At 69.7% G+C, this 23192-nt stretch overlaps 4 protein-coding genes across 7 annotated transcripts; 2 read left to right on the plus strand and 2 right to left on the minus strand.

Moving 5' to 3' along the window:
- Positions 1–1251: 1251 nt before the first annotated feature.
- FLAD1 (flavin adenine dinucleotide synthetase 1) lies at positions 1252–6658 on the minus strand. Its single transcript, XM_084276915.1, has 7 exons — positions 6506–6658; positions 5400–6147; positions 4851–4998; positions 4162–4260; positions 2917–3106; positions 2190–2263; positions 1252–1939 (listed from the first exon to the last, which is right to left on the minus strand). Exons 1-7 carry the CDS (start codon positions 6584–6586, stop codon positions 1804–1806), a joined length of 1476 nt encoding a protein of 491 aa, XP_084133041.1. The 5' UTR covers positions 6587–6658; the 3' UTR covers positions 1252–1803.
- Positions 6659–7086: 428 nt separating this feature from the next.
- On the minus strand, positions 7087–8331 carry CKS1B (CDC28 protein kinase regulatory subunit 1B). The gene is made up of 3 exons (XM_084276934.1): positions 8181–8331; positions 7377–7504; positions 7087–7283 (listed from the first exon to the last, which is right to left on the minus strand). The coding sequence occupies exons 1-3, from the start codon at positions 8237–8239 to the stop codon at positions 7231–7233; spliced, it is 240 nt and encodes a 79-aa protein (XP_084133060.1). The 5' UTR covers positions 8240–8331; the 3' UTR covers positions 7087–7230.
- Positions 8332–8611: 280 nt separating this feature from the next.
- On the plus strand, positions 8612–19432 carry SHC1 (SHC adaptor protein 1; the record flags this gene model as incomplete). 3 transcript variants are annotated; one of them, XM_084276913.1, is made up of 14 exons in its annotated part: positions 8652–8690; positions 10439–10522; positions 13816–13977; positions 14532–14602; positions 14869–14932; positions 15282–15401; positions 15919–15972; positions 16087–16138; positions 16273–16399; positions 16481–16649; positions 17064–17124; positions 17282–17434; positions 17877–18145; positions 19205–19432. In XM_084276913.1, 13 exons carry the CDS (start codon positions 10511–10513, stop codon positions 19331–19333), a joined length of 1443 nt encoding a protein of 480 aa, XP_084133039.1. In that variant the 3' UTR covers positions 19334–19432. The 3 variants fall into 3 exon arrangements, with proteins under 3 accessions (XP_084133038.1, XP_084133039.1, XP_084133037.1); XM_084276912.1 differs by lacking the exon at positions 10439–10522 and having other exon boundaries at positions 8612–8690; XM_084276911.1 differs by lacking the exons at positions 8652–8690; positions 10439–10522 and having other exon boundaries at positions 13456–13977.
- A 1390-nt stretch (positions 19433–20822) lies between these two features.
- On the plus strand, positions 20823–23113 carry PYGO2 (pygopus family PHD finger 2). Of its 2 annotated transcripts, XM_084276917.1 has the most exons (3): positions 20823–20978; positions 21084–21133; positions 21326–23113. In XM_084276917.1, exons 1-3 carry the CDS (start codon positions 20855–20857, stop codon positions 22421–22423), a joined length of 1272 nt encoding a protein of 423 aa, XP_084133043.1. In that variant the 5' UTR covers positions 20823–20854; the 3' UTR covers positions 22424–23113. The 2 variants fall into 2 exon arrangements, with proteins under 2 accessions (XP_084133043.1, XP_084133042.1); XM_084276916.1 differs by having other exon boundaries at positions 20823–21133.
- Positions 23114–23192: the final 79 nt, after the last annotated feature.

Genomic DNA, 23192 nt, shown 5'->3' on the forward strand with positions numbered 1-23192 from the left:
GGGGCAGGAAACGCCTGGAGCAGGGACAGGCGGAGACGCTCCGAACCCAGGGTGAATCACGGGCGGGGGGGGGGGGTGGATAAACCCACCACAGCCCCCTCAAAAAGCCGGGGGACCCGGCTCGGGGTGAGGGGTCCGGGTGCCACCCCCAGGTGGGGTGGTGGGGACAGACACACATCTGTACGCTCCCCAAACCTGTGGGGCCTCTGGGGCGCCCTTTGGGTTTATTGGGGGGGCTGTGAGCGGGGAGGGGGCGTCACACACACACGCAGCTGGGAGGGGATGCTGGGCTGGGGGGTCCATCAGCGCAGAGAGAGAAGGCGACCTGGGCAGGGCAGAGAGGATGGGGATGGGGGGTGAGGACCCCCTTATGGACACCCCTGGGGCACCCCCCCAAAAACCTCAGCCAGAGTGCATGGCTTGGTCCCCAGTGTCCCCAACCAGCACCGGACCCTCAATCCCCACATGGGTGGGTGGCCCTCCCTCCCTCATCCCTCTGTCCATCCATCCACCTGTGCATCCATCCCTCATCCCTCCATCCTTCATCCCTCCCTCCCTCCCTCCCTCCCTCCCTCCCTCCCTCCCTCCCTCCCTCCCTCCCTCCCTCCCTCCCTCCCTCCCTCCCTCCCTCCCTCCCTCCCTCCCTCCCTCATCCCTCTGTCCATCCCTCCATCCCTCATCCCTCTGGTCCATCCATCCATCCCTCCATCCCTCATCCCTCTGTCCATCCCTCATCCCTCCATCCATCCCCCATCCTTCCTCCCCTATCCCCCCCCAAAGCCCCCCCCAGCCAGCCAAGGGCAGGACACTCACGCAGCAGGGAGCCAGAGCGGGGAGCAGGAGATGGGGGGGGGGGGGGGGGGAATTCCCTCCCTTTCCCTTCCCTAATCCAGCAGCTCCCGGACGCACCAGCTGCAGAGCAGGAGGCAGACACAGTCCCGCAGCAGGCGCAGGAGCCAGGAGCCCAACCGCTGCCCCAGGGCCAGCCCGGGAGGTGCCGGTGCCGGTGCCCTCGGGGAGCCGCCCGCCCGGCCCGGCCCCATGGCAGCGCCTGGCACAGGGCGCGGGGGAGCGGCTCCGGCCCGGCCGGGGCTGGAACGTTCCGCGCTCTCGGCTTCCAGAAGCCCCACAATGGCTGGGGGGGGGAAGGGGGGAAGGGGGGGGAGGGGGGCACACGGTCCCTTTTGTCCCCGTCGCAGCCCCACGGGAGCGGCGCAGCACGAGCTGGTTCAGCCCCAGCAGCTGGGGGTTTATTCAGCCGGGGAACCGGCCACGGGCAGAGCATCCCAGGGACAGCTCCCAGTTAGGAGAGAGCTCCCAGTTAGGAGAGAGCTCCCAGGGAGAGGAGAGTTCCCAGGGAGAGAGCTCCCAGTTAGAAGAGAGCTCCCAGTGAGAGAGCTCCCAGTTAGAAGAGAGCTCCCAGTTAGGAGAGAGCTCCCAGGGAGAGAGCTCCCAGTTTGAGGAGAATTCCCAGTTAGAGAATTCCAAGGTAGAGCAGAATTCCCAGAGGAGAATTCCCAGTGAGAGCAGCATTCCCAGTTAGAGCTCCCAGTGAGAGAATTCCCTGTGAGAGAATTCCCACTGAGAGGAAAATCCCCAGTGAGAGGGTTCCCAGTTAGAAGAGGGTTCCCAGTGGGAGTGCTCCCAGTTCGAAGAGCGGTCCCAGTGAGGGCTCCCAGCGAGAGCGCTCCCAGTTAGAAGAGCGGTTCCAGTGATGGTTCCCAGTGGGGGCTCCCAGTGATGGTTCCCAGTGGGGGCTCCCAGTGGGGGCTCCCAGTGAGGGGTCTCCCCATGTCCGCGGTGTCAGCGCCGCGCCGTGCGCTCCTCCTCCTGGTTGTGCAGCTGGTAGGCCGGCCGGTAGCGCTCCCGGCCGCGGGGGTCGGTGTAGCGCAGCGCCGGGTTCCGCAGCGTGTTGGCCTTGGTGCCCAGGGACGTGTAGCTGGGGAGGGGGAGAGAGGGGGGGGTCCCAAAACTGCGGCCTCAAGGGAACCCGCTGCTCCAGACACAGAGAGGGAACGGTGGGTCCTCACCCCTTGCTGGGTACCCACCCCTCATAGGATACTCACACCTCGTAGGATACTCACCCCTTGCCTGATACCCACCCCTCATAGGATACTCACCCTCACAGGACACTCCCCCCTCGTAAGATACCCCCCTTGCAGGATACTCCCCCCTTGCAGGATACTCACCCCTTGTCGTACAGGACGCAGTAGGGAACAAAGAGCTTGCGCAGGAATTCCCAGATATCCCGGTACGTCCAGTCCTGCCGGGACAACGGGGAGGGGCTGTGAGGGAAGGGGGGCTGCCTGCTTCCCCCCCCCCCCCCCCCCCCGGGAAGCCACCCCCAAAGGGGACCCTCTGGAGCACCCCAATCCCTGCGAGTGTCTCCTCAAAGCCACTGGTGTGCAGGGAAGGGGCACCCATGGGTGTGGAGTTTGGGGTAGGAGAGGCTCTGGGAAGAGGGAAGCAGGGACACCCTGGGGAATGGGAATGAGTGGCACCCATGGGTGCAGATTTGGGGTAGGAGAGGCTCTGGGAAGGATACCCTATGGGATGGGAGGGAGAGGCACCCATGGGTGCAGATTTGGGGTAGGAGAGGCTCTAAGAAGGATACCCTGTGGGATGGGAGCAAGGGGCACCCATGGGTGAGGAGTTGGGGTAGGAGAGGCTCTGGGAAGGATACCCTGTGGGATGGGAGCAAGGGGCACCCATGGGTGTGGTGTTGGGGTAGGAGAGGCTCTGGGAAGAGGGAAGCAGGGACTCCCTGTGGGATGGGAGTGAGAGGCACCCATGGGTGCGCAGGCTCTGTGCAGAGGGCAGCAGGGACACCCAGTGGGATGGGAGCGGATCAACACCCGCATCCAGCTCCATCCCCTCCAGGCGAGACACGGGGCCCCATCCTGGGACAGGACGCACCAGTAAGGGGTTGACCCGCATGTACTGGGGCCAGTCGGGGTCCGTCGCGCACAGGGGGGTCAGGGTGCGGGAGGAGGGGTCCGTCCTGCGCGTGCCCATCAGGACGGCGCCCAGCTGCGGCCGCTGCTCCTTCAGCCGGCCCAGAGCCTCCCGGATGGAGCCGTCCACGGCGCAGAGCTGGAGGTCGTACCTACAAGGGGGTGGGACGGGGACATGGTGACACCGACGGGGCTGTTCTGCTCCCCATCCCACACACGCTGATGCAGCTGCAGGGGGCTGTGCTGCTGAGATGGGCTCTGGAAGCTGCAGTTCCCTGCCAGGCTCAGTGTGAACTTCAGGCAACTCAAGGCCAAGGTGGTGGCTGGAGATAACCACAGCGCCTCCGAGTCATGTGTAGGGGGAAACAACCCAGAAGCAGCTGCATTTTGCCACTGGAGAAGGGAGGGAGGTGTAAGATGTGTGAGACGAGTGGACAGGGAGGTGGGGGGAGAACTGGCTGTCAGACCGAGCCCAGAGGGGGTGGTCAGAGGAGCAGAGCCTGGCTGGAGACCTGGGACTAGCGGTGTCACCCAGGGTCCAGTCCTGTTTAGTATCTTCACTGACGACCTTGATGAGGGAACAGCAGCCTCCCTCAGCAAGTACCTGATGCTATGGAGCTGGGAGGGGTGGTGACAGGCAGGACACTGCGCTGCCATCCAGAGAGACCTGGGCAGGCTGCAGAGCTGGGCAGGGAGAGACCAGATGGGGTTCAACAACAGCAAGTGGAGAGTCTGGCCCCTGGGAAGGAATAACTGCTGGGATCAGGACAGGCTGGGGGGAGCTGCTGGGGGGGAGCTCTGGGGAGAAGGACCTGGGGGTGCTGGTGGGTGACAGGGTGTCCCCTGTGCTGCGAGCAGGGGGAAGAAGGGAGCAAGATCCTGACTGGAGTCTGCTGAGAAGGGAGTGGTGGGGGAAAAGTGTTTTAAGACCTGTTTGGGTCTGTTTTACGATCTGCTCTCCCTCCCAGCTCCAGTGTTCACTGTTCTTTGCAGGGCAGTGTAATAAATCAGGGAGTTTCTCTCTTCCTCGCTCTGTGTTGAGTCTGCTTTGCCCCTGATGCTGACGGGATCAGCATCTCTCCCTGTCCTTGTTTTGTCTCCTGAGCCTCTCCATAGACACATTCTCCAGCCAAGAAGGGGAGTCTGGCCTCCAGCCAGGGCTAAAGCACCACAACCCACCCCTCCTCCTCCTCCTCCCCCCCAGTACCTCTGGACAGTGGCCTGGATGAACTGCTCCACCTCGGGGAAGGGGCAGCCCGTGCGGATGTAGAGAACCTGCAGCTTCTCCCGCCGCGCCGGCCGCCGCCTGGGGAGCGAGAGACCCGCGAGGGGTGAGGGGCAGCGCGGGGCAGCTCAGCTCCTGGGCACTCGGTGGGGTTCACAGCCCTGGGGCGGGGCAGGGGGGGAGCATCCTACAGGGGGGATCCTACAAGGGGTGAGCATCCTACAGGGGGGATCCTACAAGGGGTGAGTATCCGACAGGGGGAATCCTAAAAGGGGTGAGTATCCTACAGGGGGAATCCTACAAGGGGTGAGTATCCTTTGAGGGGTGAGAATCCTACGAGGGGCAAGTATCTTATGAGGGGTATTCTTTGGGGGGGGTGTATGAGTATCCTACAAGGGAGGGGAGGTGTGAGTATCCTGCAAGGGGTGAGTATCTTATGAGGGGTGAGTATCCTTTGGGGAGAGGGTGAGCATCCTGTGGTGGGGGGGATGAGTATCCTATGAGGGGCGAGTATCCTTCAGGGGGGGCAGTGTGAGTATCCTGTAAGGGGTGAGTATCCTACGGGGGGGTAAGTATCCTACAGGCAGACAGGGGGAGAGGCCAGAGCTGCCGGCCCTGGGGAAGGCGGGGAAGGGCCGAGGGGCGCCGGGGCTGCGCGGGGCCGGTGGTACCTCTGCAGGGCAGCGTGGGCGAGGTGCAGCAGCGCTGTGCAGTCTTTGCCTCCGTTGAAGCCCACGCAGAGCTGGCTCAGGTCGTAGCGCTCCAAAGCCTCCTCGATCGTCCCCAGTGCTGCTGCCACCTTCTCTCCCAGGGCTGAGCCTGCCCAAAGGGGATGGGGAGGGAGGGGAGGGTCATGACCTGTCTCCCTTGGGGTCACACCACCCAAGAGACCTGTGGCTCTTCACCCTCTGGGTGCCTCTTGGCTCCAGTCAGCGTGGCAGGGAGCTGGTGTGGAAACCTGGAGCCAAGAGGTTGCGTAATGCCGAGGTCTGAGCAGTGGGATGAGGATCCTGTGTGCACAGGGGAACCACGGAACCGCTCCCCTACGGCACACCAGGTGCTAACTGGGGTTACAGGGCCCGTTCCCACCTACACAAGCCTTGAGGACCCCTCAAAGCTTCTCCCCACACACCAAACCGACCCGGCTTGGCTCCGGGGCTGCTTATCTACGGGGTGTGTGTGTCTGTGTGTGTCTGTGAGGCAGCACCACCCCCCTGTACCTGAGCTGGCCAGCCCATACACCTCATCAGCCGCTAACGAGACGCAATCGGTCACCAAGGGCACCACAACACCCGGAGGCAGCTTCTCCCTCAGGAGTCGATCCGCTTCCTCCAGCTCCCGCTCCGACTCCGAGTCCAGGGTCAGCTTCACGCGGTAGTAGTTACTGACCCAGTCCGGGTAGGACCCGACGCTGACGCGGCCCCGGAAGGTGGCGGCTACTTCGTCCAGGATGGGGGCCAGGAGGATCTCATCCGCCGCCACGTAGACGCAGCGGGTGTGGAAGCGGGTGTGCTGGCTGCAGAAGAGGTGGGCCAGGCCGTCCAGGGCCCTCTCCATCAGCGCGGGGATGCCCGGGAAGATGTAGACGTTGCGCACGCTGACCAGAGGGTACTCGAAAGCCCCCTCGGAGCCGTAGTGGAGGCGGGAAGACTCCGGCACGCGCGCGAGCTTCATCTCCGGGCGCTGCTCGTGCGTCTCCTCGAAGGACTTGTGCACCAGGGCCACCAGCTCGGGGTGAGGGGCCAGCTGCTCCCCGAAAGCCCTGGCCACGGCCTCGAAGGTGACGTCGTCGTGCGTGGGGCCGATGCCGCCCGAGGTGAGGACGAAGGTGAAGCGGGAGGAGAACGAGGCCACCTCATCGGCGATGGCAGAGACCTCGTCGGGCACCACGGAGACTCGGGCCACCCTGACGCCCAGGGAGCGGAGGCGGCGGCACATGAAGGCGGAGTTGGTGTCCTGGGTCTGGCCCTGCCGGGGGCAGGCGGGACAGTGAGGGCGGGGAGGCCTCAGACCCCCCCTCACACCCCCCCCCCATCAGACCCCCCCCTCACACCTCCCCTCAGGTCCCCCCTCCTCCCAGACCCTCCCCTCAGGCCCCAACCCCCCCTCACACGCCCCCCTCCTCCCAGACCCTCCCCTCAGACCCCCCCTCCCCCTCAGGCCCCCCCTCCTCCCAGACCCTCCACTCAGACCCCCCCTCCTCCTCACCCCCCCCTCCTCCCAGACCCTCCCCTCAGGCCCCACCCCTCCTCACCCCCCCCCCCCCACCCCCCCCCCCTCCTCCCAGACGCTCCCCGCAGGCCCCGGGTTCGATTCCCGGCCGCACCTTGAGGATCTCGTCGCCGATGACGATGATGCCGGCGGTGGCGGCGGAGCTGCCGGGAGCCGCGGGGCCGGAGGCCGCCATGAGGCGCGCGGGGGCGGCGCGGAGGGCCCGTCCCCCCCGCAGGGCCCGTCCTTTGCCCCGCAGGGCCCGCGTCCCCCCGCAGCGCAGCCAACATGGAGCCGGCCGGGCCCTTCTCCCCAGCCCAAGCCGCGCCGCTCTCATTGGCCGCTTCGAGTGCCCGTCACGGCGAGCGCACAAAGCTGATTGGGCGGGAGGCGGGACTCGGCGGTGGGCGGAACCATGGCGGGGCTCGGCGGGGGGGGGAGGAAGAGGAGGAACGTGCCCGTTGGCTTCCCGCGGCGCGTGCACAGCCCCGGGACACCGGGAGCGCCCTGACCCCCCCCCCCAACCACCAGATGAGCACCGCAGACCCCCGCGTCCCGCCCCCACCCGCCGCGGGAGGCTGGGGGGGCGCTGCCCGGTGCCCGTTGTACCCCCGACCGATGCCCCGGGGCACCGGGAGCTGCCCCCGCACCCCCCCCCGCCCCCGCCCCTCCCCCAAGCCCTCAGCGCACGGCAGGTCCCAAACATCTCTTTATTAAAGCTCGGAGGCAGCAGCCACCTCCCGCACCGGCACCGGTGGCCCCCGGTGCACCGGGGAGGAGGAGGAGGAGGAGGAGACAGAGACCGGCTCGGCGACGGCTCCGGGGGGAGGGGGAAACCCCTCACTTCTCGGGCTTCTTGGGCAGTGGCCGGCGGAAGAGCAGGATGTGGGGCTCTGGGGTGGGGGGAGAACCGGAGGGAGGGGGGGTCAGCCCCTCACGGTCCCCCCCCCGCTGGTCCCGTCCCCCCCGGTCCCCGCCGGGCTCACCTGGCTCGTGGATCATGTAGTGAACCCAGCCCTGGCTCTGCTGCACCCCCAGGTTCCGCCACTCCGACTCCGAGAGCAGGTGGGTCTTGGGCACCAGCTTGGCGATGTCCTTGGGCAGCATAACGTGCCTGCGGCCCCCCCCCGGTCAGCCCGGTACCGGGGACCGGCCCCCTGCCCCGCCACGGGGCCGTGACACCGGGACACACCCCCCACCCCCGGGTAAAGCCCCTTCTCGCCCCGCTGAGCCGTTACTCAGCCAGCCCCCCCCACCGGGACCCCCCCCCCGCCTCCCTTCCTGGCCTAGCAGCCGTTACCGGGCGCCCCCCACACCCTCCCGGGAGCCCTTAGCGAGACCTCTCCCCAGGCAGCCGTTACCGGGACCCCCCCTGCCCCCGGGAGCCGTTACCGGGACCCCCCCCTGCCCCGGGAGCCGTTACCGGGACCCCCCCCCTGCCCCGGGAGCCGTTACCGGGACCCCCCCTTGCCCCTGGGAGCCGTTACCCTTCCCAAGCAGCCGTTACCGGGACCCCTCCTCCCCCCCCCCCCCCTTTACCGGGACCCCCTCCCCCCCCCCCAACTTTACCGGGACCCCCGCCCCCCGGGAGCCCGTACCGGGAGCCCCCCCGTCCCCAAGCAGCCGTTACCGGGACCCCTTTCCCCCCCTCGGGAACCCTCACCGGGACCCCCCACCCCCCCGGGGACCCCTCCCCCAACAAAACCACCCTCACCGGGACCCCCGCCCCCCTTCCCCAGAGCCCCCCCCGCAGCCGTTACCGGGGCCCCGCTCCCCCTCCCCCTCCTCACCGGTACTCGAACTCCTCATCGTCGTACTTATCCGAGTAGTAGATCTGCTTGTGCGCCATCCCGGCGGGCCGCGGTCCGCCCCTTCCCGGCGGCCCCTTCCCGGCAGCCCCCGCCCGGCGGCCCCGCCGCGCCCCTCGCCTCAGCCCCGCCGGCGGCCGTTGGCGCGCGCGCGCACCGCTCCCCCCAGCGCCCCCCCCCCCCCGCCCCCTCGCGGCCGCTTTCAAACGCCACCGCCCCGCGCGCCGATTGGCCGGCGGCGGCGGCGCGTCACGCGGCGGGGGAGGGAGCTGGTTGGCCGCGGCTCGCCTGGTGGGCGGGGCCGAGGCGCCGCTTCCTCGCGGGCGAGGGGGAGGCGAGTGATTGGCCGGCGGGTCACGTGGCGGGGGCGCGGTGAAGCCGCGCTGGAGGGCGCGGGCCGGAAGTGAGTGGCGGCGGCGAAGGGAGGGGGCGGGGGGGGCGGCGCGGCCGCCGGGACCGGAGGAGGCCCCGTGCGAGACCCATGGTGCCCCGGTGAGTGGGGGGGCGGCGGGGCGGGGCGGGAGGCCGCGGAGGGGACAGAGCGGCCCGGGGCCTGGCTCCCGGTACGGCCCGGGGCCTGGCTCCCGGTACAGGGGCCTGGCTCCCGGTGGGGCCCCCTGGCTCCCGGTACGACCCAGGGCCTGGCTCCCGGTGCGGCCGAGGCTCCGCGGGCCCCGGGGAACCCCCGCTGCGGCGGTGCCGGGCCTGAGTCCTTCCCGTTCGGTGGCGCCGTCTGCGGGGAGAGTGAGGGGCTGGGGGGGGGGGTTGTCCCGTCGCTACCGGCCCGGCGCTGCGGGGCGGGACCAGCGGGAATCGGAGCCCTGCGGGGCGGGTCGGGCCCGGCCCCCTCCCCCCGGGCCGGCCCGGAGGCCGCGGGGCTGGGGCCGGGACGTGCCTCTCGCTCGGTCGCTTCCGGGGCCGATCCCGGTGCTCCGCACCCCGCACTCGGCTCCCGTTGCCCCCGGCGCGGCGCCCGGGGCCGGGCTCTGCCTTGCATCGCCCCGTGCCGGGCAGTCGGGGCTGGGGGCTGGCTCGGGGGATCCCGTTGGGGGGGTGTAGGGGGAACCCCCGGAGCGGCGTCACCCCCGGGAGGCACCGGTTGGGCTCGGCGGGGCCTCTTCTGCTCCCGGCCCTGCCCGTGCTCGGGAGGACAGCAGGCAGTGAGCACCTGGAGCCGCCCTGGCTGTGCTGGACGGGGTAGGTGTCACCCCCTGCGCCGTCATCCCAGCAGCGAGTTGTGTCCAGCCTCAGCGGGCTGCCCCCGGTTCCATCCCTGTGCTCCCCACACCTGGACCCAGCCAGGGGACACATCCCAGCTCCGGGATCCGGTGAAGGGTGCCCCGAGCCCTTGAGGAAGCTTTGGCCAAAGGGCAGCTCTCAGCACCCCTCCCCGGGCCGCCCGGCCTTGGCCTCATCCCAAGGGCCGGAGATGCCTCCCGGTGCCCAGCTCGGCATGTCCGCCCCTCCCAGGGGATGGGAGCGCTGCCCCGGAGCCCTGCGAGCCAGCGTCCCCCCCGCCTCACCGGGGCCACGAGCTGCCCCTGGGGAGGGGGACAAGGCTGAGCACCCCAAACCGTGGGGCACCCTCCGCCTTCCCGGCACCCCGGGGCTCTGTCGCCGCCTTCGCCGCCGACCTGCGCCCGCCCACGGGGCCGCCCTGGTCTCTGCCTCCTGGAGCGACGGTGGAGGCTCCAGCCCAGCCCCAGCCCCGGCTCCAGCCCTGCCCCAGCCCCAGATAAGGGTGTGATGACTGGGGCTCAGCCCGTCCCGTGTGCTGCCCGGTGCTGGGGGTGGCAGAGGGCAGCAGCTCCACAGCTGCTCCTGTTCTCCTCGCCGAGTTTCCTGTCCCGCCTGGCTCCGGCTTTCCACCGCTCCCCTGGGGAACAAAGGGGGGGCTGCAGCCCCCTGGGGCTTCCAGCATCCTTTGGTGGCAGGAAGGGGGGGAATGTGCCCCCCAGGTGCAGGTTTTGGGGCTGGGTGAAGCCTGCCTGACGCTTGTCTCACACCGTGGAGCGACTCAGCCCCCCAGAGCCGGGCTCAGCCTCCTGCTCCCACCCCAGAGGTGCTGGGAGAGGGGGGTGGGGGGGAAGCAGGAGGCTTCCCCCACCCACTCCCACCCCTTCCCCACGGCCCCAGCAGCTGTGGGCCCCCGTCCACCTGCGGTCAGGGAGGAGGAGCAGGACCTGCCCCTGGAGCGGGGCCCTGGCTCGGCCTAACTGCCTCTTTGTCCCGCACCGCAGGTGGGAGCGCCGGACCAGAGGGGCCGTGCGGTTCCGGTCCCTGCCCGCGGCCTTCACTGCCCTCCGCCGGCGATGGAGTACGTGGTAAGGACTTCGGTGGAGGGCGAGGTGGCTTCGGTGGTGGATCCTGCCTCCCCCTCTCTCCCCGCTGGCAGGGACCCCCCGGGACGCCTCCCCAGCCCTCGGCTGGTGTCTCCCCGCCGCGGCCGGGGCGCAGGACTGAGGAGATGCCGCGTGGTGCTGTCGTGATATCGGGGAGGGGGCAAACCCCCACCTCCCCCTGGCGCTTTATTTTGGAGTGTGGGGGGGTTTCTTTGCCTTGGAGCCCCCAGGATCGGCTCCAGGGTGGGACCAGGGGATCCCCAGCCCCGGGCAGACGCGTACGTGCGGCAGCGGCCGCTGCGAGTGCTGCCAAAACCGCTGGTGTGTTCCTGGGCTCTGACTCAGCTCCCAGTTTGTGTTTCCTGGGAGGATGTTGGGCGCTGGGCCCGGCAGCGAGGCCCTGAGCCTTCCCTCCTCTCCCTCGCCCTGGGGCTGTGCGTGGAGTCCCAGCCCCAGCCCTCCGGAGCTCCCCGGTGTCCCTCTGCCTGTCCCGCTCCCGGGAAGCGCCCGGCCGGGCCGGGGCAGCTCCGTGCTCCTCGGCTGTGAGCAGTGGATGGGTTGGGTCGTGTCCCAGGAGCAGTTTGGGGGGGGTTGTTCCTGCTGCTCCGTTTGCCCCCTGGAGAGGGAGCTCAGGGCTGTCCTGCCTGGCACGGGACGGGGTGCGGATCGGTTCCCCCTCGCAGCCTGTTGGGAAGGGGCTGGTCTTGGATATCCTGGGATGCGTCTTGTCACTGGCCAGGGATAAGCAGAGACTGGGCTGGACTGGGGTCTGGGGGGCTGTGGCTCCTGGGGGTGCCAGCCCCCCCTCCCCATATGCCATGACCCAGGGGGTCTGTGGCTCCTGGGAGGTGCCAGCCCCCCCAATACACCTCTGGCTCAGGGGGGCTGTGGCTCCTGGGGGTGCCAGCCCCCCCCCCATATGCCACAGGCCCAGCTGCTCGGAGCTCTGTCACCCATCTGGGTGCTGATGGGACCGAGGGGACCCCTCACCCCCCCCCCACCCCAATTCCCTTTGGGCTCTGGGGAAGCAGTTGGAGCTCACAGACCCGGTGCCGCCATGGGGGGACCCCAGCCCCGCGTCCATTGGTGCTCGTGGGTGAAGCCCCCCCTGGCAGTTTGACGCCCCCTCCCCCCGGGCTCCCCCCGGCCCCGGGGGCTGTGGCTGGCCCCTCGCAGGGCTGGCAGCTTCCTGGCTCCCCGGCCCCGGGTTTCCTGCTTTTCTTCAGAGCAGCAGCCACGGGAAGGTCACAGCACTGAGCAGCCAGGGGAGGGGGGTGCCCAGGAGGGACAGGACCTCCGTCGGACGACCGCAGGGACGGGGGTTTCGGGGCCGGCGGTGGCTGAGGTGGGTGGGGGGCTTGGGGGTGCTCCGGTGCTCAGTGGGGGGGGTGATGGACCCGCTCTCGTGCGTGGTTGTTTCCAGCTCCGTCCTGGCTCCCCTTTCCCCAGCCCTGGGGGGGTGCCAGCGTTTTGGAAGGGGGGTGGGGGGGTTGTGAGGGGCTGTCGGCACCCATGGGTGCCCGGTGGGAGGTCTGAGAGGGGGTGTGTGGGGGGAGAGCCGTTCCCTTGGGCTGGGTTTCGCCTCCGTGGCTGGTTCTGCAGAGCGGGAAAGGTTTGGCCCCTGGAGGGGTTGGGAGCTGTGGGGCAGAGGGGGTGGGGGCCATGGGGCTGCCCAACCCCCCCCTCGTGGGAGGTGCAGGTGTGGGGAGGGGGCAGAGCTCTTGCCCCCCACCCCGGGGGGTGCAGAGCGTGGGGAGGGTGTGGTGGGACTGGCCAGAGGATGGAGACAGTGGGGGGTCGCTTGCCCCTCACCCCCCCACCCCCTTGCAGCTGGGGGGTCTGCCCAGCGCCCCACAGCAGCGGGGGCCGGGGATCGCTCCCCCCCCGACCCCGGCTCTCCCGGCGCCCGTTCCCGTAGCTCCGCCCGTGACCTTGACTCTTCCGCCCCAGCCGGGCGCCGGGTCCCCTCCCCTCTCCGGGAGCCCCTCCTGCGCCCCAGCCCCGGCCCCAGCGCAGCCCCCGCCGCGGGCAGAGCCCGCCCGTGAGTCAGCACGGCCCTTCCCGGCAGCGGCGGCCCCGTTCCGCTCTGCGGGGAGGAACCGGCGGCAGAAGCCCCGGTTCCTCCCGCCCCGGTGCAAGCGGGACCCGCCGCGCCCGGCCGCGCCCGGCCCACCTGTCTCCCGCGCCCGAGCATCCTCCGCTCCCTCCTGCTGGCTCTCGAGGACCGGGTGTTCCCCGCAGCCCAGGGGGCTGGAAGCGCCGGGGGCACCTCAGCACCGCGGGCTGGACCCGGGCGTTGGGTGCCGCTCCCGGGGGGCCCGGGGGGTGCCGGTACAGAAGGACCTTGTTCTGCCCTGGCCGGTGCTGCGGGCCGGGAGGGGCCGGGCTTGGATGCGTCCTGTGCCTGCCTTGTCTCAGGCCTTTAAATATTCATGCGTCTGATTTCCTCTTAGAGGCTGAGGGGGGGGAGAGGAAAAGGGGGGGTCTGGGGCAGTTCGGCCGGGGCAGCCGGAGCAGGACCCGTCCCTGCCTGAAGACAACGGGGTTTATCCGCGGGTCTGAAGACCGCCAGGCCGAAAGGGGGGTGCTGAGCCCCCCCTGATCCCCCAGCCCCTGCGCCGGCAGCTCCCTGGGGCGTCGCCGGGGCCCCGTTTCCTCCCCCGGAGCGCGGGGTCGCTCCGCATCTGCCGGATCCGCGCAGCTCGGCTGACGCCGATCGATCGGCCGGGCGGCCCCCGGCTCGCCATGCCGGGCTGCCGGGGCTCTGCCGAGGACCTGGGCCCGCGCTGCCGATTCTGGGGAGGGGGGGGGTGGCTGTCGGGCAGCCGCGGGCGCTCGGCTGCGCCGTGAGGCGCCGGGGAGCCGCGGGGAGCCGCCGCCGCCCCGCCGCGGGGCTGCTCCTGCCTCGCCCCGCCATGGATCTCCTGCAGAAGAGCAAATACAGCCACCTGAGGAACGAGTCGGTCTCTTCTCTGGAGGAGGCGGCGGGGGGCTCGGGGGTCCCGGCCTCGCCGGGGGAGCCCCTGGCCGCCCCGCTGCCCAGCGCCCCGGCCTCCCCAGCCCTCAGCCCCGGGGAGCTTTCTCCCGACCCGGAGGACAGCCCCACCACCCTCTGCTCCTTCTTCCCAAAGATGGCCAACCTGAAGCTCTCCAACCCCGCCAGCCTGCTCAGCCTCCGGGCTGCCGGCACCGGGGAGCCCGGAGGCCCCGGAGAGCCGGCGCCCGTGGCGGGTCCCGGTGCCGGTTCAACGGCTCCTCTCGCTGTCTGTCCCCAGGATATGAACAAGCTGAGCTGTGGGAAGAAGACCCGGGTGGAAGGGGGGCAGCTGGGGGGCGACGAATGGACCCGGCACGGCAGCTTCGTCAATAAACCCACCCGCGGGTGGCTGCACCCCGATGACAAGGTCATGGGCCCCGGGGTGTCCTACCACGTCCGGGTGAGTGCTGGGGAGGGGGACACGGCAGGGGGGGCGTGGGGAGGGGGGTGGATTTGGGGAGCTCCTGGCATGGTCCTTGGGGATGGTGGGACACGGTGGGATGGTGTGTGTGTGTGTGGGGGGTGGATTTAGGGAGCTCCTGGCATGGTCCTGGGGGATGGTGGGACACGGTGCGGGGGTGGGTTTAGGGACCTTCTGGGGGGTGGTGGGACACGGCAAGGGGGGGTGTGGGGAGGGGGGTGGAATTAGGGAGCTCCTGGCATGTTCCTTGGGGGTGGTGGGACATGGCAGGGGGATGGGGGATGGATTTAGGGACCTTCTGGGGGTGGTGGGACATGACGGGGGTGTGGGGAAGGGGTTGGATTTGGGGAGCTCCTGGCATGTTTCTTGGGGGTGGTGGGACATGACGGGGGTGTGGGGAAGGGGATGGATTTTGGGAGCTCCTGGCATGTTTCTTGGGTGTGGTGGGTGGTCGAGGGGGGGTTCCTCTGGGTCGTGGGTGAGGGGGGGAGCACCCCCAGGGCTGGGTGGGCTCACCCCACTCTCTCCCCCAGTACATGGGCTGTGTGGAAGTTCTCCAGTCCATGAGGGCTCTGGATTTCAACACCAGGACACAGGTCACCAGGTGAGCTCTGCCTCTTCCCTGGGGGCTGCTGCTTTTTTGGGGAGGGGGTGGTGTGTGGGGGGGCAGGTCTGAGCCCCATACAAGCCCCTGGGGATTTTGGGGTGGGGGGCAGGCTGCTTCTCCTGCTCAAAGAGCCCTGGTGGGTGGGTGCTGGTCCCTGTGTCCTTGGCCCTGTGGTTGGGGGGGGTCCCAAGGGAATTGGGGGGGGGGGAGGGCAGGGCAGTGCTTGAGGGAGGGTCCCTGACATCCCACCCTGCTCCCTGCAGAGAGGCCATTGGGCTGGTGTGTGAGGCTGTGCCTGGGGCCAAGGGAGCCGTGAGGAGGAGGAAGGTGAGGCCGGAGCTGATGGAAGGGTGTGTGGGGGGGGGATGATGAGGGGGTGGGGGGGATGAGGAGGGGGTGGGGGGGATGAGGAGGGGGTGGGGGGGATGATGAGGGGGTGGGGGGGGATGATGAGGGGGTGGGGGGGGGATGTTTGGCTGCCCAACACCGATCCCAGCTCAGCGTGGGGCATCGAGCTCCCACCGTGGTGAGGACAAGGTGCCTGTTCCCCCTCCAGGGAGGGGATGGGATGGGTTGGGGGGGGCAGGATGTACCCCAAACCTCACAGCCAGGCTGTGTGTGAGCTGGGGAGCCCCTTCCCCATGCTGTCATGTGCCCCCCCTGTCTCCCCCCCCAGCCCTGTGGCCGCTCCCTGAACTCCATCCTGGGCAAGAGCAACCTGAAGTTCGCGGGCATGCCCATCACCCTCACCATCTCCACCAGCAGCCTCAACCTCATGGCTTCTGACTGCAAGCAGGTGAGCACGGCTGGGGGGGACACAGACCCCCCCCAGCTGGGGCAGGCACCCCCACACCCCCCTCTCTGGGCCTTGTGGGGTGGGGGGATGTCCCCAGGGAGCGTGGTGGGGGGACACACACAACCACCCCACCCGACCCTCCTTGGGGTTTCAATGAGCAGGAACCCTCATGTCCCCCTCTTTGGGCCTTGCAGGGTGGGGGGATGTCTGTGGGGGCTGTGGGACCCCCTGGGTGCCGTGTCCCACCCTCCTGGGGTGAGGAGCTCGGGGTGATCCCCATCTCTTGGGGACAGGCCCCAGCGTGGCACGGGGCTTCCCGGCCTCCTCCCTCCTCTTGGTGGCCCTGTTGATGTCCCAGCTCCCTTCCTGCTGGCCCGTGGCTCGTAACAGGGGGCTCTGGAGGCTCGTAACCCCCCCAGCCCACCCTGTACCCAGCCGACCCCAGGGGGAAGGGTGACACAGGGGAGGTGCCCCCTCCTTGTGGGTGCCGAGGGGGTGACAGGGTGTCTCCCCGCAGATCATCGCCAACCACCACATGCAGTCCATCTCCTTCGCCTCGGGGGGAGACCCAGTGAGTACAGGGGGGGTCCCCTTCCCATCCTAGGGCTGGGTGCCTCTCCCACCCTCTCCCTGGAGTCTGGGGCTCCCCACCAGCCCCCTCCCACAGCCAGTGTCTCGCCCTCAGGACACGGCCGAGTACGTCGCCTACGTTGCCAAAGACCCCGTCAACCAGAGAGGTGAGGATGCTGCCCGGGGTGGGGGGGCTCAGGGTGGCAGGGGAGGGGTTGGGTGCTGAGGGGTGGGTGTGAGGGCTCAGGTGGGCTTGGGGAGGGGGTGTTCCTGTGTTCCCATGGCCCTGGTCCCTCCCCAGCCTGCCATATCCTGGAGTGCCCCGAGGGTTTGGCGCAGGACGTGATCAGCACCATCGGCCAGGCCTTCGAGCTGCGGTTCAAGCAGTACCTGAAGAACCCCCCAAAGCTGGTCACACCCCACGACAGGTGAGGACAGGGCTCCGGGAAGAGGAGGAGGAGGAAGGTGTGGGGGTGGCTCAGCCCCTCATCCCTGCCATCCCTTCCCAGGATGGCCGGGTTCGACGGCTCCGCCTGGGATGAGGAAGAGGAGGAACCAGCCCCGGATCACCAGTACTACAACGACTTCCCTGGCAAGGAGCCCCCCATTGGGGGGGTGGTGGACATGAGGCTGCGGGACGGGGCCGCTCAGACCCCCAGTCATTTGGGGGCCACGCTGGTACGGCTCCAGCTGCGTCCTCACGGGGAGGGTTCTGTGTGAGGGGCGATTTGGGGACCCCCACTGGGCTCTGGGCTCTTTGCTCGGGGTTATTGTGCCTCCCCAGCGCCCCAGCTCGGGGTGGGGAGGGAAGGGAGGGAGTGGGAAGGGAGGAGGGGGGTGCAACAGGGGGGTTTAGCACCCCCTTTTCCCCACAGCCTGTTGGTGAGGCTCCAGCTGTGTCCTCATGGGGAGGGTTCTGTGTGAGGGCAGATTTGGGGACCCCCACTGGGCTCTGGGCTCTTTGCTTGGGGTTATTGTGCCTCCCCAGCGCCCCAGCTCGGGGTGGGGGGTGTGGGGAGGGAACTGGGGGAGTGGGAAGGGAAGGGAAGGGGGGGACACACAGCAGCATTTAACACCCCCTTTTCCCCACAGCCTGTCGGCCAGACGTCTGGTGGGGACTACGACCCCCGCAAGCAGCACCCTCCTGCCCAAGGTGAGGTGCCACCCCGCACCCCAAAATGGGCCCTGCACCCCAAAACGGGCCCTGCACCCCAAAACGGGCCCTGCACCCCAAAACGGGCCCTGCACCCCAAAACGGGCCCTGCAGCCCAATGCAGAGCCCTGCTGAGCAGGGTGCTGTGTGTCTGCAGGGAGAGAGAGGTTCCCAGCCCCAGCAGGGGCCTCTGGCCGTGCTGATCTGTTCGACGACCCGTCCTACGTCAACGTGCAGAACGTGGACAAGACGCGGCCGGCGGCCACGGGGACCCCCAACGGCAGCGCCCAGAGGGACCTCTTTGACATGAGTGAGTGGGGAGGCACCCAGAGTCCTTCCTGGGGAGGGGGGGACCTGTCCTGGGTGGGGGAACCTCTCCTGGGGGGAGCCCATCCTGGGGTGGGGGGAGAACATGGCCCCAAGTATGGAGAGGACATGTCTTGGGGTGGGGGGGGGAACCTGTCCTGGGTGGGGGGACGTGTCCCAGGGTGAGGGGGGAGCCTGTCCTGGGGCAAACGTGTCCTGGGCTGAGGGAAGAACCTGTCCTGGGGAGGGGGAACCTGTCCTGGGGTGGGGGGAGCCTGTCCCAGGCTGCAAGGGGAACCCGTCCCCAGGTGGGGGGACCTGTCCTGGGGCAAACACGTCCCAGGCTGGTGGGGGGAGAGGAGGGGAGCCCATCCTGGGGTGGAGCCACCCCCATCCCACGTCGGGGCCGCGTGACTTCGATCCCTGACCCCCCCCTCCTCCCCCAGAGCCCTTCGAAGACGCCCTGCGCGCCCCCCCCGCAGCGGGGGCCGGGGGGCTGCCCCCCCCCGCCCAGGCAGTGGCGTCCATGGAGGAGCAGCTGCGGCGGGAGCCCTGGTACCACGGCCGGGTGAGCCGGCGCGACGCCGAGAAGCTGCTGCGGCTCAACGGCGACTTCCTGGTGCGCGAGAGCACCACCACCCCCGGGCAGTACGTGCTCACCGGCCTGCAGGCCGGGCAGCCCAAGCACCTGCTGCTGGTGGACCCCGAGGGCGTGGTGAGCCGCCGGGCAGGGGGGGCAGCGGGTGCAGGAGCCCCCCAGGTCACTGGGGTTTGGCATCCTTGAGGGATGGAGAGGAGCTGGTGGGGTGGGGGGGGTACAGGAGCCCCCCAGGTCATTGGGGTTTGGCATCCTTGAGGGATGGAGAGGAGCTGGTGGGGTGGGGGGTTTGGTTTGGGGGGGTTGAGGGGGTGCAGGAGCCTCCCAGGTCACTGGGGTTTGGCATCCTTGAGGGATGGAGAGGAGCTGATGGGGGGAGGGGTTTGGTTTGGGGGGGTTGAGGGGGTGCAGGAGCCTCCCAGGTCACTGGGGTTTGGCATCCTTGAGGGATGGAGAGGAGCTGGGGGGGTGGGGGGTTTGGTTTGGGGGGTTGAGGGGGTGCAGGAGCCCCCCAGGTCACTGGGGTTTGGCATCCTTGAGGGATGGAGAGGAGCTGGGGGGGTGGGGGGGGTACAGGAGCCCCCCAGGTCATTGGGGTTTGGCATCCTTGAGGGATGGAGAGGAGCTGGTGGGGTGGGGGGTTTGGTTTGGGGGGGTTGAGGGGGTGCAGGAGCCTCCCAGGTCACTGGGGTTTGGCATCATTAAGGGATGGAGAGGAGCTGATAGGGGGGGGGGTTGATTTGGGGGGGTCTAGGGGGTTACAAGAGCCCCCCAGGTCACTGGGGTTTGGCATCCTTGAGGGATGGAGAGGAGCTGGTGGGGTGGGGGGGGGTACAGGAGCCCCCCAGGTCACTGGGGTTTGGCATCCTTGAGGGATGGAGAGGAGCTGGGGGGGGTGTGGGGGGTACAGGAGCCCCCCAGGTCACTGGGGTTTGGCATCCTTGAGGGATGGAGAGGAGCTGGGGGGGGTGTGGGGGGTACAGGAGCCCCCCAGGTCACTGGGGTTCTACACTGCTCCTTGAGGGATGGAGAGGAGCTGGTGGGGTTTGGGGGGGTGAATGCTGCTCCCCCCTCTTCCTCCTTCCCTGGTTGATACCCAGCGCATGGAGGGGGGTGAGTTTGGCAGCGACAGCCCCCTGAGAGCCCCCCCCCCTCTCTCTCTCCCCCCTCCCCAAGGTGCGGACGAAGGACCACCGCTTCGAGAGCGTGAGCCACCTGATCAGCTACCACATGGACAATCACCTGCCCATCATCTCTGCTGGCAGCGAGCTGTGCCTGCAGCAGCCCGTGGAGAGGAGGCCCTGAGCACCCGGGGGAGTGGGGGGCCCAAGCTGCAGCCCCCCCTCAACTCCCCCCCCCCACCCCGGGGAGCCCTTGGACTGACTCTGGGGTGCTGGGCTGGGCCTGAGCCTGGGCTTGGGTGGGGATGGGGTCTGTCCCTCTGTGCTGGGGGGCGTGGGGGGGGACAGGGGGAGCTGCCTGCAGGGTGGGGGGCTGGTTTTGCCAAAGTGCCCCCCCCAGTATCCTCCCAGCTCCACCCTCTGCACAGCACCCACCAAACCACAGCCCCGCCCTCCCTCAGGGGGCTGGCAGAGCTGACCCCCCCAACCCCATCCCTGGTTTGGGGGGGCACCCTAAGCTCACCCCCAGCCCCCAGGCTGTGGGGGGGTCATCCCAACCCCATCCCTGGTTTGGGGGGGCACCCTAAGCTCACCCCCAGGCTGTGGGGGGGGCACCCTAACCCCATCCCCAGGCTGTGGGGGGGTCTCTGCTCCCCCAAGCACAAGGCCCAGCCCCCCCCCCCCCCCCCCCCACCTGATCACTTCACGTGTGAACTCTGTGCCTTGACCCCAGGTCCCGAACTCTTATGCAATGCTGGGGGGGGGTGGGAAGAGCCCCCCACCCCCCCTTTTTCACCCTCCCACCCCCCCGTGCCCCTTCCCGGGACACACACCTCCCTACCCCTCCTTCCCCCCTGCCGGGGCACGGCCGGGGGTCGTAGCAGCCCTGGAGGGGTTGGGGGGGGGTGGGGGTAGCAGGAGGGACCCCCCCCTCCCCTTTGCATGCCCGGGGGGTGTGTGCCCCCCCCCCAATGCCAAAGCGCGGCCCCGGGGCGCCGAGCCCCGCTCTACCAAAGCAGCCGGCAGTCGGTATTAAAGCTGGTGTTTCTCTAGGCCCTGGCTGCTCTCCGGGGGGGCGACCGGGGGCGGGGGGAACCGGGCGCGGCACCGGCACCGGCGCGTCCCCCGCCCCAGCTCCCCCCGCGCCTCGCGAATGGTCCGTCCCGCGTCACCCCCCCCGCGCCTCGCGAATGGTCCGTCCCGCCTCACCCCTCCCCGCGCCTCGCGAATGGTCCGTCCCGCCTCACCCCCTCCCGGCGCCTCGCACATGGTCCGTCCCGCCTCACCCCCCCGCGCCTCGCGAATGGTCCGTCCCGCCCCGCCCCGCGCGCTCTGATTGGCCCGGCCGCTCCCTGCGGGGGGGGCGGGTTCGGGCAGCGCGACACGGGCCGAGCGCCCGGCAGTGGCTGCGGAGCCCGAGGGGCCGGGACCGAGAGGCTCGGCCGGGCTGGAGCTGCCCCCAGCACTGTGGCTCTGAGGGGTTTCGCTGGCCAGGAGCCTTGGCGCGGTCTCCATAGTGCAGTTCGCGGCCGCTCCCCCCTCCCAGCGCCCTGTGATTGGTCCGCCCCGCTCTGTCCTCCCCCCCCCCATCCCCTGACACTTGGTTTGCCCCGCCCGCTCCCATTGGCTCCCCCCTCGGCTTCCGCTTCCGGTTGTGGCGGGGGAGGCGCGGCGGGGCCATGGCGGCGGCCGGGCGCTGAGGGCCATGGCGGCCCCGCACGCCGAGAAGCTGGAGGGAGGCGTCCCGGCCCCGCCGCCCCCGCCGGGGCCCCCGCACCCCGCGGGCAGCGCGGCCGCCGGCGGGCCCGGCCGCAAGCAGGGGAAGGCAGGTGAGAGCCAACGGCGGGCGGGGGGCGGGCGGGGGGTCCCGGGAGGCCCCGACAGGCCCCGACAGGCCCCGGCCCCGCCTGACCCGGCCCCGCGTCTCTCCGCAGGGCTGCAGATGAAGAGTCCCGAGAAGAAGCGGCGCAAATCCAACACGCAGGTGAGGTGCCGGGACCCGGGGTGGCGCCGGGAACCGGCTACCGGGGCAGCGTCTGTGTGTGTGTCTGTCGTGTGTGTGTGTGTGTGTGTGTGTCCCGTGTGTGTGTCCGTCCCGTGTGTGTCCCGTGTCCCCCCCATGTGTCCCCCCCGTGCCCCCCCCCCCGCCGCTCTGACCGCCGCCTTCTCCCCGCAGGGCCCCGCTTACTCGCACCTCTCGGAGTTCGCCCCGCCGCCCACCCCTATGGTGGATCACCTGGTGGCTTCCAACCCCTTCGAGGATGATTTCGGGGCTCCCAAGGTCGGGGCGGCCCCCGCTCCCTTCCTGGGCAGCCCGGTGCCCTTCGGCGGCTTCCGCGTGCAGGGCGGGATGTCGCCGCAGGTGGCTGCCGGGTACGCCGGGGGTCCTCAGGCTTTAAGGAGGCAACCACCGCCCCCTCCGCCGCCTCCTCCGCCTCCTCCTCCACCTTTCGGCCCCGGACAGATGGGCCCAGCTTTCGGGATCCCCCCCCAGAACCCCAACTACGTCCAGACCGGGGCCATGAGCTTCCCGGGGCAGCCGTTCAGCCAGCCCCTCGGACAGAACTTCAGCCCCCCCACGGGGCAGCTCATGCAGGGGCCCGTGGGGGGCTTCGGGCCCATGATATCCCCCACCATGGGGCAGCCCCCCAGGGGGGACATGGGACCCGGGCCGGCTCTGAGCACCCCCGGGGGGCCAGCGGTGGCTCAGCGCTTCCCCCAGCCCGGCAGCCTCTTCGGACAGTCGCCCCTGCAGCGCCCGGGGCAGAACGTGCCCCCGATACCCCCCACCACCAGCCCCTTCCCCGGGGCCGACCCCGGCTTCTCCGGCAGCGCTGAAGAAGGGGGCGGGAAACCCCTCAACCCCCCCCAGCCCACCTTCCCCCAGGAGCAGCACTCGGCGTCCCCGGCCGCCGTCAACGGGGCGCCAGCCGGCTTCGCTCCCAGCGGCTCCGGCCGCGGCACCGGCACCCCCGAGAGCAACAACCTCCCGGCAGCAGCCGCGGGGAAGCCCAGCGCGGGCGGGGGGCTGGTGTACCCCTGCGGCGCCTGTCGCAGCGAGGTGAACGACGACCAGGACGCCATCCTGTGCGAGGCCTCGTGCCAGAAGTGGTTCCACCGGGAGTGCACCGGGATGACCGAGAACGCCTACGGGCTCCTCACCACCGAGGCCGCCGCCGTCTGGGCCTGCGACTTCTGCCTCAAGACCAAGGAGATCCAGTCTGTCTACGTCCGGGAGGGACTGGGGCAGCTGGTGGCTGCCAACGAGGGTTGAGCCGCCCCCACCTTGGCTTCCGCCCCCCCTCCCCCCCACACCCCCAATTTAGGACCAAACCCCCTTGTTTTTGTAGCGTTGTGCCCCCCCCCCCCCTTCACCCCCAACTGGGACCAGTTCCCTTCCAGTGCAGACTGGGGGGGTGACTCTTGCCCCTCTGCACCCAGCTGTCAGGGGGGGGTGTTAATTCACCCCTTTTTCCCCCAACTGGGACCAGTTTCTTTCCAGTGCAGGCTCTGGGGGGGGTGACTCTTGCCGCTCGGCACCTGATTTTGGGGAGGGGGGTGTGTTAAGCCACCCTTTACCCCCCAACTGGGACCAGTTCCCTTCCAGTGCAGACCAGGGGGGTGACTCTTGCCCCTCTGCACCCAGCTTTGAGGGGGGGGGGGGGTGTTAAGCCACCCCCTTCCCCCCAGCTGGGACCAGTTCCCTTCCAGTGCACACTGAGGGGGGGGGTGACTCTGGCCTCTCCACACCCAATTTTGGGGAGGGGGGTGTGTTAAGACACCCCATCCCCCCCAGGGTCAGCACCCTTGTGGGAAGGGGGGGGGGATCCAGCCCCCTCCCCATTCCCACCACCCGTGGCCCCTCCCCGGGGCCGTGCGGGGCTCCCGGTCCCGCCCCCCCGCCCCGGTTACCCCGCTCGCTCCCGGGATCTTTTGTACCGTCGCTATAAAAGGTTGAAACGCGCCTGGCCCGTGTCTGCTCCCGGGGGGGGGGACGGGGGGGGATGGGGATGGGATGGGGGGGTCCGGTACCGGGTGGGGGG

This window comes from Gallinula chloropus (assembly GCF_964237585.1).
Source record: "Gallinula chloropus genome assembly, chromosome: 29".
In the NCBI taxonomy this organism is placed as follows: domain Eukaryota; kingdom Metazoa; phylum Chordata; class Aves; order Gruiformes; family Rallidae; genus Gallinula; species Gallinula chloropus.

What these genes read in the sequence shown, in the direction of transcription:
- FLAD1 (XM_084276915.1), bottom strand. Translation starts at nt 6,586, where the DNA reads ATGGCGGCCTCCGGCCCCGCGGCTCCCGGCAGCTCCGCCGCCACCGCC. An exon ending in GTATGGGCTGGCCAGCTCAG is followed by an intron (nt 4,999 to 5,399) that starts GTACAGGGGGGT and finishes CCCTTTGGGCAG; the next exon opens with GCTCAGCCCTGGGAGAGAAG. An exon ending in GCCCACGCTGCCCTGCAGAG is followed by an intron (nt 4,261 to 4,850) that starts GTACCACCGGCC and finishes CTCGCTCCCCAG; the next exon opens with GCGGCGGCCGGCGCGGCGGG.
- CKS1B (XM_084276934.1), bottom strand. Translation starts at nt 8,239, where the DNA reads ATGGCGCACAAGCAGATCTACTACTCGGATAAGTACGACGATGAGGAG. An exon ending in GATGAGGAGTTCGAGTACCG is followed by an intron (nt 7,505 to 8,180) that starts GTGAGGAGGGGG and finishes GGGGGGCCGCAG; the next exon opens with GCACGTTATGCTGCCCAAGG. An exon ending in CTACATGATCCACGAGCCAG is followed by an intron (nt 7,284 to 7,376) that starts GTGAGCCCGGCG and finishes CCCCCACCCCAG; the next exon opens with AGCCCCACATCCTGCTCTTC.
- PYGO2 (XM_084276916.1), top strand. Translation starts at nt 20,855, where the DNA reads ATGGCGGCCCCGCACGCCGAGAAGCTGGAGGGAGGCGTCCCGGCCCCG. An exon ending in GGCGCAAATCCAACACGCAG is followed by an intron (nt 21,134 to 21,325) that starts GTGAGGTGCCGG and finishes TTCTCCCCGCAG; the next exon opens with GGCCCCGCTTACTCGCACCT.